The sequence below is a fragment of the Saccoglossus kowalevskii genome, chromosome 8 (genome assembly GCF_978046115.1).
Source record: "Saccoglossus kowalevskii chromosome 8, keSacKowa6.1, whole genome shotgun sequence".
NCBI classification, from domain to species: Eukaryota; Metazoa; Hemichordata; class Enteropneusta; family Harrimaniidae; genus Saccoglossus; species Saccoglossus kowalevskii.
Window position 1 is genome coordinate 8,092,360 of NC_140648.1, and position 21,142 is coordinate 8,113,501.

At 33.0% G+C, this 21,142-nt stretch overlaps 1 protein-coding gene across 1 annotated transcript in view; it reads left to right on the forward strand.

The window, feature by feature from the left end:
* Positions 1 to 2,029: 2,029 nt before the first annotated feature.
* The window catches only part of LOC100374815 (uncharacterized), a 35,172-nt gene continuing 16,059 nt past the window's right edge, over positions 2,030 to 21,142 (forward strand). Inside the window, exons 1-2 of the mRNA XM_002731825.3 lie at positions 2,030 to 2,916; positions 17,416 to 17,551. Coding sequence (XP_002731871.1) covers positions 2,138 to 2,916; positions 17,416 to 17,551 — 915 coding nt within the window. The 5' untranslated portion in view covers positions 2,030 to 2,137. The remainder of the gene's footprint in view (positions 2,917 to 17,415; positions 17,552 to 21,142) is intronic.

Consider the following 21,142-nt stretch of genomic DNA (forward strand, 5'->3'; position numbering starts at 1 on the left):
GACGGCTATGGGTCAAACGCCCTCGTACGGTTGTGATTAGAAATATTTCTGGCAGTTATCGAACTGCCCTGACGGTTCTGTAAAACCCCGGAAAGATTTACGAAACAATGTTTAGATATCGTGTTGCTTCTTTAGATAACTCAGTCTGTCAGTCTGTAGACATATAGAACGACGCAAGAATTACCAGTGGCGGATCCAGCAAAATGTATTGGGGGGTCCAAGCTACGCTTAAGATATACGGAGCGTAAAAAGCAGAGAAGCTTTGCGTAATCCAGATCATATGAATCGTCACGCGTTTGGAGGGCATGGCCCCTGGCCCGCCACTGAGAATTACGATATTCCGCCAACCATGTTTCGCTGAGATTCCGTAAATGGGTGGTTCGCATCAGTGGATCATGGTAACAATAATCCGCTATGCCTTCTTCGACTATGCGTTTGAACCTCAAACTAGTAATACAAGTCTGAGTTTGAACGGAGGAAAACAATTAGACACTTTTTTGGATTTGTAAATACTAGTAATATATATGTACAATTCGTGGATCAGCTTGCTCCACATCGTCTACAAAACCCGACTGCCAATTCCTGGGTGCCGCTGGCTGTCTCGAGATATTGTCCCAGTCGTGACGGTAGTCGAATTTTGTTGATACTGAAATTTAGAGGAATTCAGTAAATTACTCATTTTGAAATGTTGACTATTTGGGGTAGTTCATGCACTGACATTTTATACATCCAATCCGGGAATTTTGATAAACACAGTACATGTCACATGAGAATTGATAAGAGACAATGTTTTATAATTGCAAGTTAATAACAACACAACTTCTGTACTATATCGTTTACAAAATGGCATTCCCCCGTAAACATAATGACGGACAAGGACGTGGACCCTATTAACCAAACAATAGTCTAGTTCTAATTTGTTATATTCAAATTTATAAGGAAGAAGAACCCCTTGTCAATTGTTAGATCCTCTAGGCGGTGGGAATATTCGTTCAATGGTGTGCTAATGACTCGCCTCCCCCGGTCTTATATGTTTCGCCTTGAGGTTTAAAACAAATCAGAAAAAAACTCCAGTCTGTCATTATAGACTGACTCCCGTCCACGTAGCGTTATCAACTGTTTCCGATGAGTATATTTGTTTCCGAGATGGTCAGCGCCGCTTTCAAGCTGTGCATAACCGAATGAAGTAGAAAATACACTAAATTTTCACCTACTCATTTAGTCACAAACAGTGTCTTTTTCGGAAAATATGTACCAATAATATTAATTTTAACAGAATCAACAACAGTATTTGATTTAAAATTTTCATTTTATATGTACCATGACACAGAGAAAAGATGAAAAAATTACAAAATAAAACAAAAAATGAAGATGTATGGTGTATCACTTGGGCCATATTTTAAACCATACTACATTAAAATATGACAATTTAAATTTAAAATATGAAAAATAAATATATATATATGAAAATTTTAATTTTAATATCTGTATTTTGAATTTATAATTCGATTTTAATTATGATCGAAATGACACACAATATGGGTTAATCGCGGGGTACATGGGTGATATACCCACGTATAAATCAGATTATAGTCGTCGAATTTGCGACGCCGATGATCGACTTAGCAAAAACACAATTCAGATTATAAATGGAATTTGTGTTGCTCTATTGCGTCACAGAGAGACGTCGTATTGCAGCAATAACACATAACAATATTTCATTACGGTAGGGAAAATATGACTCGTCTGGGTGCGACGAAGGTGAGCTTGTAACCATGGCAATGATTACTACGCGCACACTCCCACTTACTTCCGCGAGTCGAGCATGTTATTTTTCATAACGGCGATCATTTAAACATCACCATGTCACGAACAACCGATTCAAACACGTGGTAAATTGCCCGTAAACAAAAGGAAAATTGCCTCAATTAAAATAAATCCGTTCTTACATTTAATCTGAAACTGGAATACGTCACTTATCCGCCAGCACTACGGGCCAATAATAAGCGAGATGCGAGTCACGTGGTTCCAGTAAATATTATAAAAACAACGGCAAAGTTTGGCACCCGAAACCCGGAAACTGTTATCGTCTGAATGTCTTCTGACTGCCAGTGGTGCTCAACAGGGACTCACAGAAATGCCGAACAAATTCCGGAATGGAACATCGTCAAATGGCAGTAGACGCGACGAGCTGATCAAGAAGCTCGTCAAGCTTCGTGGACAAGCTGAAAAAGATGGATTAGAAAAAGAGCGTGTAAGGCAAATCTTTTTAAAGTCTTGGAATTCGGCCGCGGAGGTCCGTGCGGAAAATAAATTTGAGGATGGAGAGAGTAATGCTAACTCTGCCAGTTCCGGGTTGGCGCCAGTGGTAGACAGAGTCTGGTCGTTCTTATTATATTGGCTGTTTTCCAAGGTTCCTGCTAAAAAAAATACTCTGGTCTATGTATTTTCCTTGATATTTCCAGTGATGCTGGCGTTTCTGCTCATGCTTTACACCGCGGACTTCAGCTTTACGTTACTCGTAGACGACGTCAGAGCAATGCCATGTCTCGTCGACACAAATTTTATGGTGATGGAGATCACACGACCCGTTGAGAACTGCGATATATGCCGAGGGTTTGACAGCGTACCTGTAGTCGAGAATCTCTCACGGGAAGAATTCCTCGAACGCCACGCGTATAGTGGTGTGCCGGTATTAGTGACCGGTGCCACGGCTAACTGGACTGCAATGCAGGCTTTCAATTTCAGTTTCTTCAAACAGCTCTACGAGGGCATCGACGGAGCGTTGCTGAATGTAGAAGAAGAGTGTCAGTTCTTCCCTTATAACACCGAATTCAGAACCCTTGCAGAGGTTTTCAACATGACTGAGGACAGAGCAGCGTTTAAAGAGAATGAAAGAACGTGGTATGTTGGCTGGTAAGTAATTGTAATTTACTAATACTATGCCCTATATCTATATATCTGGAAAAAAATTAATGATAGAAGTACCGGGGTAATTGAATATAACATTACATAACTTGGATTTGGATTAAAAGAACTTAACTATTAACACCCTAGTTCCCCATTTGTTAAACGCCCAGCGGTTGGTTGGTGAATGGGTCTGGGAATATAAACGTTGATGATCTTGTATCATAATTTGATAGCAATTTACAATAATCAAAAAGTTATTTTCTTGCTTGGACTAAAATGTGCTCCATCTTCCACAGTATCATTTTTAAATTTATTACAAAATCTATTTGTTGCTGAGATTTGGGGGATTCTCTTCAGGCTAATTAAATTTCCAAATTGTGGTCAATATAAAAATTTGCTGGCATCAACGACAAAATAATTAAAATAATATGATTAGTTAAAATTCTTAATATTACTGTACTTCAAAAAGATCGTGATTGGTTGAGTGGGATATAGAATTATTCATACTGTAAAAAATACATATCATGTTCTCTCTCACTAGAGCAGTGAATGAAGCATGTGACTTCCAAAAGGTTTTAAGTTCACACTTGTTTTTTTGAGGGGTGGGCACGCTATCAATGTTACATTTCATTTGGACTAAAAAAAAATCAAACAAATGATATTAAAACTGAAATAAATACAGTGATTTCAGAAAAGCTTGTTTTAAAGTTTTAATTTTACAGTTTATAAACATGAAAAACATTCATAAATTTGAAAATTGCTGTTGACCAATCACAAGGATTACCTAGACGTCACCACAGATGAATACATACTCCTGTATAGGCGTATAGACCAAAGTCTGATTGGCTTTGCAGCACATAGTGGAAAACCATGCAAATTATTATAGCCAATCCAGTTGTCTCAATTGAATTTGAATAAAACGTTTGTTGAACATGTTATAAATTAAATGGCTTTCCTGATAACGCTGTAAAACTCTGGACTAATTGTGAAAAAAAAGCAAAAATTTTAGATGAAATACTTGATAAAAATAAATGCATCCAGATCACACATCGTTTATGATTTTTTTGTGTTCAAAGGCTCTAGCCATTATATAATGGAATTCATATCAAAGCAAATATAAAACAATTCTCTGTAACGCATGGTAGATGTGTCATGCCTGATTATATTGGAGCATTAGAATTCTTAGGGTGGTGATGATATTTCTAGACTGTTATAGGTACTGTTTTTTTACTGTTGAATTTCCAGTAAATTTTTCTTCTTGTTTTCGTGTCCAGATGTTTTTTCGATAATAGTCCTGCCCATATTAAATTAGATTTCTGAAAATGGATGCTCATGTATGGTCCCTGAATTTCACGTGACTTTTGTGTTACTTAGCTCCAATAGATGTATAAATAGAAATGTCTTCTATTTACTGAACCAAAAGTACATTTCCAATACTGAATCATCAAGATATGACTTATTTTGCCCATCGAAACACTTGTAATATACAAATGATAATCACATGTACTAATAAGTGGGATCTGTGTTTTTCACAGATGTATTTTTAAATGCATGTACACTGAGCTTGCTGTAACTTTGGCCTAAGTAGCTTAGCTATTTTTGACCTTGTTCAATGCACTTGTTGGTTTCTAGTTTTATTTTTTATTAAACATAGTTTATACCTTTATTTTCTTGTGCGGTGTGTCTTTACAAATGGAGTTTATATGATAGGCCATTATCATAAATATATATGGTATCAGGAATATAGCCAGAAAATGAAAAGTGCCCATCTAAAATCTATAATGATATGCGTGTTCGTAGTTGGTGGTCTGAATCCACAAACTTATGGTCTATATTTTATTATTATTTGTAGCTATTTTGTAAAAACTGGAAATTTTTAATCGAAAGTTACCGTAACAGATTTGTAGAAATTTAAGCTGTTAGGTGACTGGCATGAGTTTACTCATTTGATCCAAGTTTTGACTCAGTATTAAAAAATATGAACAAATTGGTGAAAAACACACCACAGTTCAAGTGGTTAATGAAATATTAAATTCATAATGTCAATATGAAATTTAAAGAGAAGTTGACTTTATATGTGTTACGGTTATTTTAATAACATAGTACTAGATGGTAAATTCAGGAAACATGTGAACGAATTCAGGAAGCAATCTATTGATTTCATTCATTCATTCTACTTTAATTTGATGAACAGTAATACACTGGCAATTACCGATATGTAAATCAAAGTGTGTTGTTAAATTCAGCATCCATTTGGTTTCCTGTGGGTGTTAACAGGAAAACATCAGTTAATACTGTCAAATATATAGAGTAAACATTTCTCTTCTGAAAAAACAACATATCCATTCATAGCAATGTGTGCTGCCCATAAAATATGGAGTGAAATCTGTTTATGTTGAATGTGTTAAAAGCAGGTGGTTGCCGGCTAATTAGCCTTAACTTGTCCTTAAAAATTATCACTATGTTTTTGTGTACTGTGTGTAAATATTGAGTATGTGAGCTTTTTGATGAAAATATTATGGAAAACCCTGATGATGTTTTCTTCCAGGGCACTGTATGATGTCTGTAATGTTTGTGTACATCTAATGTGTTGTTAACACATCAATTAATCAATTGCAATTAAATTGTCCTGTTCAAAATGTGCTTATTTCATTAAAAAATGTTAATCACAATTAATAATTTTAATATTCAACATCATCTATTGTATAGATCCTAGTATTCTAGGGTCTATGGTTTGGTTTAAAATAAAATTTACTCACAAACATTTGCATTATGATTAGGTCAGTTTGAAAAATATACATCTGAGTCGTCCAGAAAAGATTAATGTGCATGGTGCATATGCAATAACAATTTGTGTTCCTGATTTTTAATTATAATCGATGAAATCTTACCCCTGCCTTTTATAATTAAAAATTTGTTACCTTCTATGTACATATTTTTTATTTTAGTTATACTAAATAAATTAAATATTTTTTTTTCTTTTCAACTGTATGAATTACCATGTTTCAGATGTGATTGTCGATCTCATTAACACATACAGTTGTACTCCCATATGAATAAGTCTCTTGGGACGAATTATAGAAAAAGAACAATCTGGATGAAAAGCATTGTTGCCTAGCAACAGTTGACTCTTCCTCTAGCAGCATGGTGCAAATGCAATATTTATTGAGTAAAATACGTCAGAAAGCTTGTCAAGCTTCTATGAAATTCAACAGTGTATCGAATGGAAGGATGAAAGCAAAAAGCGCTTTTTGTATTGAAGCTGGGGGAAGCAGTGATGTATTGTGTTTCACATTAAACGGTATATAAATTTGTATCCTGTGGCAGTGAAATATCATTTTGAATCATCAAACGTGGATGTACTGTAATAGTCTCATCAAATAGGGAAATTTAGTCAATATATCATACGTAATGTGTATAAAAAAAATGGGAATTTATTTTATGTAATAGTTATTTTCTCCAATTTCAGCTCACTTCTGTACATCATGTGAAGTTTTTGCTGCATTTAGCCGTCTGCCATAATTGCATGTACACATCTGCTAGGTGGTATGCACCAAAGTAACCAGTTTAAGCCAATCAGGTCTGATCATCATTTTTCCTCTAGAATATAATGCTAATTATTGTACTCTAGTGTCAAATTAGTTGAGTAAATTAGATCATATATTAAAGTTTTAATATATGTCCTGTGCCATTCTCCAAAAAAGCATTAGCAAATAGAAAATTGAATTATGGTAACTCAGTTCCAAATGATATATTGGATAGACTAATTCTACAATCATTTGATTTTCATTTGCGTGATTTGGATTTAATTCTAGTAAATCACTTGTTAATTCCCTTGGGCTGGCAGTCTTACATGATTTATTTATAATGAAGTTTATTCTTTGTGGCTTCAATTATCATGAGAATACTATAAAATTATAAACCTTGGAGATTCTTAGCTGAACAATTTTGAGTTACAATCAACTGTATTCATTTGAGAGGAACAGTGATTTGTGTTTTGAAAAGGTCATGTTTAAATGATGTATGTGTACCACTGGAAGTATATGGTAATTAGGAATCCTAAGCTCTAACAATTATTTGCTGGTTGGTTATGAACATTTTTTCCAGGTTTACTTTTACAGCTGTATTCAGTCACAAAAACCCATATTTGAAATAATCACCAAAATGTGACTTTTTATGATTAAAATGGCATCACATTCAAATATAGATACGTTGACATAATACAGCCAAGCTACCATTTTATTCCTGTAAGCTAGTACATACACTTTCTTTGTTAATTAATTTAGAATTAGAGATATACCTAAGAAATAAAACATGATATGTGTTTCCTTTGATTTATGTATGTGTCACTCTTGAAATAAATAAACCATAACTTGCAAATAAGTTCTCAGAAAAGTAATCCATTGATTAACACACAATTGTTTTTGTTTGGCTTGTTTTCCAAGAATTTAAGTTAAGGTAGAAGCCTACTCATAAATTAAAAAACCCAGAATTTATTCATTTTGCAATAAATTGTACTCCAAGGCAATATAAGGATATTGATCTAAAAAAAGTTGGGGGTCACCAGCCTTTTTTTCGAGAAATTAATGGTTGTATTTTAGTGGAAAATCGCAATTTTTACACTACATGTATTATAACACTTTTACCACAGGTTCCTATGGCAGAGATATTATGCAATATCTCAAAATCTAGCCTGGTGACATAGGCTGAAAAAATCATATATTGTTAATGATGGAGTACCTTTCGTTGTTCTGAATTATTAAAAAAATCTGGGAACATTGTCATGCGATTTATTACCAATTTTCTCAAAAATTATGACTAGGCTTCTACCTTAAGACATGTGATTTCTTAGAGAAAATCTGGATGTTGCCAAAGTTGAGTTTAAAGTTCACATATTTGCCAGTGGAACAAAGAGTTCAGTTGTTATTTTACATTATTGGTCCCTGTAGCAATGATGCATGCCAGATCCAAAGTTGCTTTCCAGCCTTGCTAGCAGTTTTTTTTTTCAATTTACAGCAATTCCAAGCACTGATTTGACGTCGAAGTAGTGCTAGATGTTGATAACTTACTACAATAGGTTACACACTTTGTTTTCACATTTACAGAAGTGGTTACAAATAATGCAGACAGCATGTCTACAATTTGAAGCACACCAGAAGGAAGCTCTGCCAATACAAGTGGCGGTACATTTGTTTTGAATTTCTCCTCCAATAAATGGCCGAGGCTCTAAACTTAGTTTCCTACTTCAATTAGCGTCACATGTTATTTCAGTGAGAGGGGCGCATAAAGTGATGCTGCCGTACATACACCGTCTTTGTATAGTTTTGTCGAATTTCCCGTCCGTGAATGCTCGGTCTCAATGTTTTATAATATTCGACACAGTCTAAAACGTTGTCAGTTTTTAGTCGCGGATTGGTCGCCCTTACGCTTTCCTGACAGTATACTCTTGGTGGTAACAAACCGTTTGACGATATTATAAGCTGTCTTCTTTGAAACACCACTTCGATCTCCAATCTCAGCAAATGACAGTCCACGAAAATACAAATCGACAACTCTTGTTCTCACTTCAACTGGTTTTTCGACTCCTTGCTTCTTCCTTGTGGTGTTTAAACAACTTGGAGAAATGCCGATTTGTAGACACGCAATCAACACGATGACTGACTAAAAGTGACTAAAAGACAGACACGCTCAAAGTCTAAGTGTACCTGACTTTGTAGCAAAAATAGAAAACATTGTGGGAATATCTGTCAATCATTCCTCTGATTTGCAGTCGATGTTCATATATTTCTAGTTACAACTTATGTAAATGTGAAAACAAATTGTGTAACCTATTGTAGAATGTTTTCTATTTCTAGCACTACTTCAGCGTCAAATCAGTGCCTGGAATTGCTGTAATTCTCATTGTTATTGTAGCTTACTTCAGTATTTCACAGTTAATATCCACATTAGCAGGGCAAGGTGGGGTGAATCATCAAGGTATCAGTATGTGTACACAGTATGCTACAATGAATAGAGTTTAACCAGTTTATACTCACTATTCTAAATGTTACCATTCCACCATTTCAAAACAAGTCTTTTTATGTCTTGCTTATTCTGTTGTCATATTAAATTAACAAAATTAAAAAAAACAAGCAACGCATTTTTTTTTAAACCATGGTATCAAAATTTGTGGTAGTTCACTTGTCGCATGAGACAGCCTGATATTATCATAGTATCTACATTTTGCTGAAAAAAAACTATTACACTTTTTTAAGTAGATTGTAAAACCAGATTCTAACATAGCCGTGATTTGTGGCTGCCAACAATAATTTTGGAAAAATTACAACATTTAACAAAATCTTTATTTGTGACTATAACTATATTTCAATGTGGAAAACTTGTTTCTCGGTGTAATTAAACAACCAAGTATTTTTGCTTCTGAACTATACTGTATTTGCTTTATCAGAAGAAAAAAAATTTTTTTTTAAAATGAGTCATAAAAATATTATACTATACATGTATATATAATTTACAAAAATATGACATAATCACATCATTTGTTGTTGTTGTGATATATGCATAAAATTACTGAAATACAAATGTACCAGTCGTCTGGTAATAATGGCCAGTTTTGCATACAGATAGAATCCTCCAAGCTCAGTTATTATCTCTGAATGTTTAATCCAGCTAATGAATGCCTTTCAAAATTATTGTGTTAAATGCATTTTATTGATTTAAACCTTGAGGCATTCAAGGGTCATTGATACAAATACCTATACTCTTCTGTGACTATTTAATTTGTTTGGTTAGCAACATGGGAACACTTCATCCTCCTCTCATCCTTCCTCCAGGTATATTGTTACCTGATGATAGGAAGGCATTTGAGGAGTAATAGGAAGTGGAGAAGGCTGATGTGAGATGAAAGTCATAGTCTTTATTAGGATATCACGATATGTCTTAGGAAGTCGTTTAAAGCAATCATGAGTCAACTTATTAGACAGATGGGCTCCTGATGATGCATACCATGGCAACGTGGGATAAAGAAGACCAGGCTGCTAGGCAACCAACAGCAATTTAGGATACTTATAGCTGTTTCTTTTGATGTTTGCTTGGATAGATGAGTAAAACGTTTCAGTTCAAATTACACTGAATCTCAGGTTTTATGTGTTGTATTGAGGAAAGGAAGTGTGGAAATTCCTTTCATTGAAGGAAATATGGGTGAAATGTTACACTGAAGCTTATACATTTGTTGTGACTGTCTTTTCCGTTAATAGATAATCTCTAATCCCTTCCACTGCACTAATACTTATCCACAATTATTTGGTATTATCCTCATTTTTCAACAGCATGTCATATTTTACAAAATAGTAAATCTTGTTTTTTTCTAATCATTCATCCTGAAGCTAATTTATCATAAAATCTTAAAATGCCAAAGTCATTTTTCAAAATGTTGATAATGACCTAGTAGTCAATGGAATGTCATGTCCATTTAGTTCAAAAACAACATAGAAATTATAGAAAAATAAATAAAAATGTTGCATTCAAAATTTCACATCTATAATGTTATTATAATCATCATTTTCTTCCTGGGTGTTCATACCAACATAATTTGGTATAATATATTATTAATAGTTATTTTACTTCTGTGTGCGAAGCACAAAATGGTCGAATTGCAGTTCGTGTGTCTGTATGTGTGCGTTTATCTTATCATTGATGTTACAACTTCCATTTAACTTTACATCTACCAAGTGACGATAAACCTACCAAGTGACAACCCTCCTATTTTTCATAATTTATATTACTATTTAATCAAATTTATATGAATATTAATATAACTGTACCATACCTACCCTCTTTACTAGCCCTAAGCTTCACAAACATTTTTATGTCATGGAATGTATGAAATTATTTTTATTTTGCTTCATTTTTATTTAATTAAAATGCAATTCTATATACAATTGCAATGTTATTGAAGTTTAATTAGATTATATTTTAATCCAGACATAGTGCAACTCTCTTACAAGTTAATCCACTGCGTATGTGTCGTCAAAACAATGGTTAGAGGTGTATGTGTCTGTTCCACTGATATCTCAAGAAACCACTTTTGATAAAACTTCAGATTCTTTGGGCTAATGTGCAGATTTGATTAGTTTTTGGTTGAAATCTGTGCATATTAATTACCTAATATGCATCATAATTCACCAATTTGTATTTGTTCCATGAATGTTCCACTGAACCATTTGGTACACAGATGTTCTGGGATGATTACCTGATTAGTTTTGAGAGGAAGTTTATGCATATTAATTACCTAATTTGCATAATGATTAATACATTCTTGGCTTTTCCACTGATATCTCAAGTTACTAATCATCTTAATTTCAATGAAACTTTGTAGATAGACATGCATTGTAAATAACCTGCCAAGTTTGAGGTTACAATTTGTTCATATTAATTACCTAATTTGCATAATAATCCATGATTTTCTGACTTTTTCATTAATATCTCAAATTCACATTTGAATGAAACTTGGTTGTGACAAGTATTATAACATTTTTTTCACGTTGTTTATCTCAAATAGCAGACAAATCTTAAATTTTTAATTAATTTTTAACATGTCTCTAATACTCTCAGCACACATGATTCTTGGATTACTCCTCATAATCATTAATTATATTTCTTTAAAAAATTTCACAATAAACATAACTAATGTATTGTAAATCTACACCATGATCATGTGATATAGAATTGAACTAGTATTCAACACTTTTCATGACTCAAAGCCACGTCTAAGTTATTTGTCATTAAAGCTAGTTACATAATAGGTTTCAGTGACTACAAAAAAAAATAATTTAGCTGGTGTTAGAAAAGATTACAGTATGATAGCCTTCCCAAATCACTGTGTTCAGAAGAGCCATTTTTAGCTCACCAACAATTTTCAAAAAACATGGTATATATATATTCATGTAGTTAAAATGCATCTTAAATTGAAATTATAATGTTTCAATGATTAAAGTCTGTTCTTGTCAGCTCCAATTGTCATTGGACATATCTATACAAGTCTAGTATACTTTAATAAACATCCAGCAGTTCAAATGAAAAGCATTTAAGTATCATTAAGCTAAATGAGCATGAATCTAGTATTAAACTGAGATATAAGATTGGTTTTTTAATCAAATAGAGGCATGTTCAATGGGTTGTAACGAGATAACACGGTTTTCCTGCTAACTCAGTTTTTGTAAATTGATTTTTTCTGGATGTCTTATTACCTGGTAATGAACATAGAGTAGCAGGAAAACTACTCATATATGTTGGGCAATAATATTGCAAACCCATTTTATTTGCAAGAGAATTTTGTCCAATAGGAAAAGTGGTAAAATATTGTACAAATAAAAAATATGCTTGGGACTATTTGTCAGGCAGGTCGTCATAGTGACTTTTGTATAATTCAACTGATGCAAAATTTTCTGCATGCTGTGAGTTAAAGGGCGGTAGTCGTTGCGTCACACATGCACGAGATATGTGGGTCTCATATAAACAAAGATAGCGACTTTGACCGTTGCGCAGATCAATGAGTATTAACCAAGCTTTAATTATGTATTTTTAGGTGATTGGAAGGTATCAAAGGAGTCACCGGCTGTATTCAGTACAAGTCGTGCCCAGGTCAAACCTCATACTTGTGATTTCAATTTGAAGAGCGCATTGGATTATGGGAAAATCAAAGTTAATCAACACAAATGTCGCACATGCACAGCGCGACGACCACCACGCTTTAAGTGACTGGGTAGTTTAATTAAATTATTTATATGGTGGGTTCAAAATGGTAAATTTTCTACATCTTTTTTGTGCGGAAAAGTCCATAACTATAACATATAGTATAACTGCAATTCATGCATAATTTTGACGTGTCTTCAGTTTGAGACCAGACATGGATATTAAGGTTGGCTGCAAGGTAAATGGTAATACAAATTAAAATCAAATTACATGATTTACACTCAAAAATACCCATGGTTACCATGGAAACTTCCATTTACACTGTAAAACATTTCCTGGTAAAATGTTCTTTGAAATGTTATATGATATATGTTGCAACTCTTAAAACAAGGACCTTTTTCACACTTTGCTGCTCTACTAAATATTATAATTTTGCTGCAAGGAAAACTGATTGAGAACAAAAATAAGGAGCCGTTTATTATACCGGTATTCTAAATGTTGAAGGGAGTGAAATTTAGTGAATTTCACAAATCAGGGTAATGAATCACAAAATATTGTGTGAATATTTCATTATATAGACATTAAAACTCAAACAGGCTGTTAGTTTTATCAAATTTTATATTTGCCATTATATCCTTAAATCATAAAAATTTCTCGCAGTGACAATTTAATGGTTTAGGGTTTCAACAAGATCATATTGAGTTCAAACATGATTTACCCAGATTTCATACAATTATATATTAACCTTTGCCTAATGTCACTAAAGAAAAAGTCACATTGGGATTTGTCACATCAGATTTTAGTTAATCCCCTGTGATAAATAACACAGTAGATAGGGATTAAATCTGAGTAATCCTTCCTCAGTAAATCTCTTTCAAACTACCTACAAGGGAGGAAAAAAATGACAATATATGGCCATGGGGAACAATATATACCCAGATCTTCCCGATGTCTACATCTAATACTAAATTAAAATTTATTTATACTGAAGCTTGATAAATTGTTAATATCTGTTCATTTTGATATTAATTATTGATTATTAGTATAAATATTGGATATGCCATGTGTATTGTGCAGTAATCATAAAGAATATTTTTTGCATTTATTGCATAGAATTTTTTCAAGCACACCTGAGTATTTTAGTATCATGCTACAATGTTATGAAAATGTTAAAGCTTTCATGAATGATGGCTTTACATGTAACAACATACACACACTATGGTTTCTTTCCTGTCAGATGTAAAAGTGTGATGGTGATTTACATTTGTCTGCATGCTGCAACATTATTCTATCAGGGGTGATCCAGTTGAATTCGAGAGGGGGTTGCAAATTAAAAGAAATAAATCTATCACTGTTAAATTGCATGAAGCTGACAAGTCAAATAACTATCAATGCATGCATGGCGTGTGTTGATTTGTTTGACATATTTGTGGAAGGTGTCTTGGAAGGTGTGAATCTTCCCTAGTTTTCACATTTTATATTAAACAGATTCGATCAGTTAGTACTGCTGACAGCTAAATGATAGATTTGGTTTTTATTTAAAAATGAGTCAATCTTCGAAGACCATTATAGGATATAATTTTGTAAATAACTGCTAAAATTTCCTGAGTTTTTGTAAATTGGTAAAAGTTTATAGTTTTGTTGGCTAATGAACATAATTTCACTGGGCTTGTGACAGGAATGAAAATTACATTTGCATATGCGTTTAAATTATTCAACCATGAATATAAGTGGTGAGAGTTGTGGTTTACAGTAATTTGCCTTGAGTAATAATATATATATCATATTATTATGCATTACTTTCATATCTCATAAGCTTATGCACTCTTTCTTCCACTAACCCTTCGCCTTCGGCTAGTTTGAATGTAGACTGAAAACGAATAATTATAATTTCACCTTTGTACGTCTGACCATGCATTCACACTGGTATCTCAGACATATGCCACAGGGTTGGTTACATTCAAATTTCATACACACATCACACTTCCTATCATACATATTATGAATCACTTCAAGACTAACAATTTAGCGCTAAAAATTCATCAAAATCAAGTATTTCTGCCATTCTGGAATAGAATCTCAGTCATGCATGCATGGTTTCAAAGTTCCCCCAAAGTCGCATTTGTTAGTGAATGAATCTCGGCCAGTGGAATAGATAGACCTTCACATTGACTCTGACAGACTCACCCATGACAGGATTTGAACTTGGGTCTACCAATCATGAGTCTGATACGACAACCACCATGCTACCATGTGACCAGTTCATTCAAACTTTTTGTGCCTATTTAATAAAATGGATCCTTGGTGCACGTTACCCCCCCCCCCCCACACCAGATTGGATCCAGAATAGCTGGCTGGCAGCCATTTTGTTTTATCAAATGCTGTTAGAATCGGGGCCATAAATCTTATTCATTTATTACCAGGGTGATTTTACATCAGTCCGGTGTTTTAAGAACATTTTAGTCCATCAAGGCCGCCAAACACTTGAGCTCATCACAGTCTGAATGCACAAAAAAACAGGTCGTTTTCCTAATACGAATCGTTTATCGATCATGATATTGTGAATTGTAGTTATATTTCCTTGATATCATGTGTTACTGTGTAAAATCAGTTGATTGCATGCTGTCTTTCCTCTCTTATGCACTAGTGGAGTTTTAGTGGAAACAAAATTCAATGTCATTGCAATTGAGTGACGTTGTTTGGTACCAGTGACCTGAGATGCTGCTCTGGTTTGGATGTATTGCAGCGAATCATCTTGTTTATTAGGTACCACTGGCAAAAATATTTGTAACACAAATAACTAGAACCCCTTGACTGCATGCATCGATCCCTTAATTTGCACAACACATTGCTGATCATCGTTTAATTTGCATGCTTTTGCTGAAGCCAACCATTCATTGTCGTTCCTAGGAACCCAGGCATGCATGGATATAAGTGTTAGGAAAAGCTACAGTGTATTTGAGCTGTAGTTAAATTGAATGATTTGATTGGATGAGCTAAAATTCTCTGGATCCATCAATCAGCGTTTCTGTAACAACTCAAATCAATTTCAAATTTAAACCAATAGATTTTATCATCTTATAACTCATATCAGCTCAACTGATAAAAGCATGACTCTTGTTTGGTTTTCCATGGAAACGCATCACAACATGTGACTTTGTGTTTTATTAGCTCCGCTGTCGAGTGGAGCTTATAGTATTGCTTATAGTCGTCGCCGTCGTCAACTTTACATTTTCGACTTCTTCTTAAAAACCACAAACTGTATAGCTATGAAACTTTCTAGGAAGGTACCTTGGGTGGTTCTCTCTCAGATTCGTTCATTTCGTGTGGATATGTTCAATCGTCTTATTTATAGCGAATTTTTTTGTCATTTTTGGTCACAAATGCTATTTTCGACTTCTTCTTGAAAACCACTAGCCCAAATGCTTTGATACTTGGTATGTCATTGCATTGTCATTCCTTGGGTGGACCTCTCTCAGATTTGTTCGTTTTGTGATGATATCTTTAATTCTCTAATTTTGATGAATATTTTTGTCATTTTTGGTAAAAAGTGATATTTTCGACTTCTTGTTAAAAACCGCAAGTCCAATTGCTTTGATATTACATATATAGGTACTACATGTGGACCTCTCTCAGATTTGTTTGTTTTGTGATGATATCTTTAATTCTCTAATTTTGATGAATATTTTTGTCATTTTTGGTAAAAAGTGATATTTTCGACTTCTTGTTAAAAACCGAAAGTTCAATTGCTTTGATATTACCGGTACATATCTTGGTACTACATGTGGACCTCTCTCAGATTTGTTCATTTCCTGATGATATCTTTAATTCTCTAATTTTCATGAATATTTTTGTCATTTTTGGTAAAAAGTGATATTTTCAACTTCTTGTTAAAAACCGCAGGTCCAATTGCTTTGATATTACATATCTACATGTAGGTACTACATGTGGTCCTCTCTCAGGTTTGTTCATTTCGTGATGATTTTGTTCTTCAATTATCTAATTTTGATGAATATTTTTGATAAAAAGTTATATTTTCGAATTTTTGTTGAAAACAGCAAGTTCGATTGCTTTAATACTATACATATTGTTCATTTTCTGATGATATATTCAGTTCTTTAATTGAAATGTGCATTAATAACAGCGGAGCTATCTCAGCCGACAGGCTGCTAGTTTACCATGCAAACACATCAGAGCATGTGCTGGTTTTGTTTGATTTCATTGAATATAGTTTATAGTGCAAGTATAATGGTGAAACGACAGCCGAATAAATTAATGCACGTTGGCTGCCTTCAATCTGCATCAAATCACCTCACCTTGTGGAGCTCAGGTGTACATGCTCAATACACCCAAGGGAGAATATAACCATTGAACTCAACACTATATAGCTATGAACATTATCACAGCCTAACTTGTATTCAGACAAGCTATTCAACGGTAAACTTTAATACCAGCTTTATATGTGGCCAAGTTTGTAATAGATATAAATGTATTGGAGCATAATGGGTTTTTTAATTTTAATATCATAATTACATTCAAATTCAATAAAATGAAATAAATTCATTAACACATAAATTAAATATGAAATATGATGAACTATATACATAAATCATTTGATATATTCTTGAAATAATTGACTGGGAGAATTTACATTGAAATTTACTTGTTTCAGACTCATTTCACAAAATAACAGGTTAACACATCATTTTTCAATGATACTATATGAAAATGTTATAACAATTCCACACTGTTTTAAAATATACATCATTGATGAAGCAAATTCTGAATTATTTTATTATTATCTTTCTACTGCAGGAGTAACTGCCATCCGGAAGTTGCATCTGTCCTACGTGAACATTATGAGAGACCATACTTTTTACCAGTTGACTCTGAGTCCAGTGCATTGGATTGGATCTTTATGGGAGGTTCAGGAATTGGAGCAAATATACATGTATGTATTAGAAACACCACGCGAAAGTGTAGGTCCACTGGTATTCCAAGAGTTTTGGTCAGAGTCAAGTTAAAAGTATGAAGGCAATAGTACAATTTAATTTACTTTGACCAAAACTGTTGGTTTATATATCATTTTTTAAGTGAATGTATCAGACTTTTATACCATGAAAAAATGATAAAATTAAAAGATTCAGCAATCAACATGCTAGTGCTGAACTTATGCTAGTTTACATATAAATACAAAATTTGTCATTTACTCATGAATTATTCAGTGCATACCCCTTGACATTAAAATTCCTGTATTTTTCAAGAATTACCTTCATTGAAAATCGCTAAGTCGCTGGGTTCTACCTGCTGTGGTTGATAGTGTGGATTTAAACTCCTTTTTGTGCCAACTTTTTCAACATTTTCTTCTCATTAACTCCAGACATTGATACTGCTACACAATTTTAGCCAAGTTAGTCTGATTTACAATAGTGATGTTACAATTAAGTTATAGAATAGAATATTTTATTTGACTCAAAATAATGTAAGAAATTACATAACTTATGGCCAAAAACCAACATATATGTATAGCTAAAACAATTCCAGTTGACAATTGATATACAGTTATTTGTTGCAATTACACTCTGCATGTGAATACAACTTTACAATTAGCATAAGGACAAAGAACAATAGCTTACCTGACACATAATACATGCCTCGAATATTTGTAGGAATATTTTCAAAAGGTTGGATTAAATGTTCATAGTAAAAAAATCAAAATCAAAAATAATAAATAATTAAAAAGATATAAATATAATTTAGTTGCAAATTTTGAAGTTAAATAGTTAAGTCACTTTCAATTAATGACCATACACTACAAATTTATTCAGAAACTGTTTACCTAGTCACATGACCACTGAAATGCATAACCAATTTGATTGGAATCAGCTAAGTCTTGCTTTTTGGCCATATTACCTGGTCTTAGGCATGAATAACTGAATTTTATTCTGAAGCATGATGATGATAAAATGCATTAGAATCAATTTTATAAGAAAATTTACTAAATTTCATTCATAAGCAAGAAAAATCTTTTTGTAGAAAACCAAAAAAATTCAAATCAGTAACATCTTAATAATCTCTTCGGAAAGTAATTTTTTATGGTCAAAGATTAAACTCATATTTTAGCTACACTATTACCTTTGTCATGTCAACCTTTTTACTTTTTTGACTTCTTCTTGAAAACTACAAGCTTGAATGCTTTGATACTTGGTGTATATGTACCTTGGGTAGACCTCTCTTAGATTTGTTCATTTCATGATGATATCTTTAATTCCCCGATTTTGGTGAATTTTCTGTCATTTTTGGTAAAAAGTAATAATTTCGACCTCTTGTTGAAAACCGCAAGGCCGAATGCTTTGATAATATACATACAAGTACACATATTTGTTCATTTTGTGATGATATCTTCAATTCTTTAATTGAAATGTGTATTGCTAGCAGCAGAGCTATCTCAGCCGAGAGTTTGCTTGTTAAGCAAATTGAAAAATTATAGTATGCAGGAAATCTTTAATAAATAAATATTTGTTTATGATAATATTTGTATTGATAGTTGGTAAGAAAAACTGCATTGATGCAAATTATAATGCTTTCATTCAATCGGCGGTAATGATATTTTTATTTGCTAATGGATACATCCATTGTGGACCCTTGGTGCTACAGGTGCTGTATTCAAATGGGACTGATTGATCTTCATTTGCTTCAACTGCAATAACGATAGAAAGATTGTAACACAATCCTGTCATGTAGTCCCAAATATCAAATGTGGTTTTGGTGATTAAAACACAATCCTGCCATGTAGTCCCAAATATCAAATGTGGTTTTGATGATTAAAACCACTCTATGTATGATTTGAAGTGAAATTTCCCAGATGAGACAACAGTGATGTTCAATGTCTGATTCCCACTCTTGATCAGTCTACATAACCATTCTAACACTCTGGTATTGTAAAAAAAACAATATCATGTAATGGAAAAATTAATATTTAATATTTCATGTTTTTTTTTGATAGAGTTTTCACACTTTTTCACACAGGTGTGATTGCACCTGGAATATAGACTTGATCAAAGATGTGTGTTTGAATTCTACACACAGTCACCCAACATGCATTAATTAGAATATATTAGAATATATACCTGATAATAGGGTTTTATTAGAATATATACCTGATAATAGGGTTTTATTAGAATATATACCTGATAATAGGGTTTTATTAGAATATATACCCGATAATAGGGTTTTATTAGAATATATACCTGATAATAGGGTTTTATTAGAATATATACCCGATAATAGGGTTTTATTGACATCATAAATGTTACATTTATATAGATATAAATAAAATAAACAATTTGAAATTTTTGAATAACTATGTCCAGAATTGATACAAACAAAACTTTGATGGTTTTTAAATTATTTTCTGTGAAATGCTGACCATTTCAATATTGAAGGATTAGACAATTTTTGTATATCCCTTACAGTCAAGTGTCCAGCTTCCGTGGTTTTGGCATGTGTGTTAATCTTTAATCTCATATATTTCAGAATATAATCCCTACCACCATCATTATAGGTTGATTTACAGCATTGCTATGACCAAACACTAATGATGTGCCAAAGTTGCTGTGACACGATGATAACGCTTCTAATAGAGATAAATTTACTAATATGTTTTGTACTTGGAATGTGATGCATTCAATTTCAATTCCCTCAGTTCTGTTTTCACGTCACCAATAAATAATGTCAGTAATACATGTCTTGAACTTCATGGAAGCATCAATTGTCACAATGCCCAAAGAGTTCAATTTGTCTTGGTGCTTTTCCAAATATATAGATTTTCTTCATACTTCTATTATGTGTTGAAACAATTTTATCAAATTAAATCACAACAAGCATTACAAAAAAATTCCACTCTTCCACCTTGTCTTAATATTCCTGAATATCACAAAATGAACAGAGATTAAAAATAATAGGAGGTTATCACCTGATGTCACTGGTTTGTAGAACTGCTTGATACGAGCGACGTCGTGGGCTAGTGTTAATATGCACAAATCAAAAAATGTTACACTTTATGATTCTATGAGTATCCTAATTATGTGTGACGTCTAAGCTCGTTCAATACGCCTTTGCAGTTTAACGATCGACTGCCAATTATTTTCAAAACCAACAAAATTTTTACCCTTTTTAGCTGATTTTTTTTTTTAAATGAACTTTCAGTCATCATTATTATGAGTTATTGTCAATGTACCATTTGAGTAATTGTTAATTGTTATCCAGTTGGAAATTCTCATACTGTAGTGATAAAAAATGTACTGTACACGCTTTGGTTTTCTGCATATACTGAGCACACATAAAATGATGATGTTTATCATGCATATTGCCATATGTTTAGTGAGTAATATCAGCGATATTTCTCACTAATTGTCACTATTGTGAATGATATAATCACATATAGACACATCATCTTTGGCTCTGTGTTTATTGTTTATAGCTGCATCACTGTTATATACTTGTATACTTTTCTGTCTTTTCATACATCTCTGATAGGTGA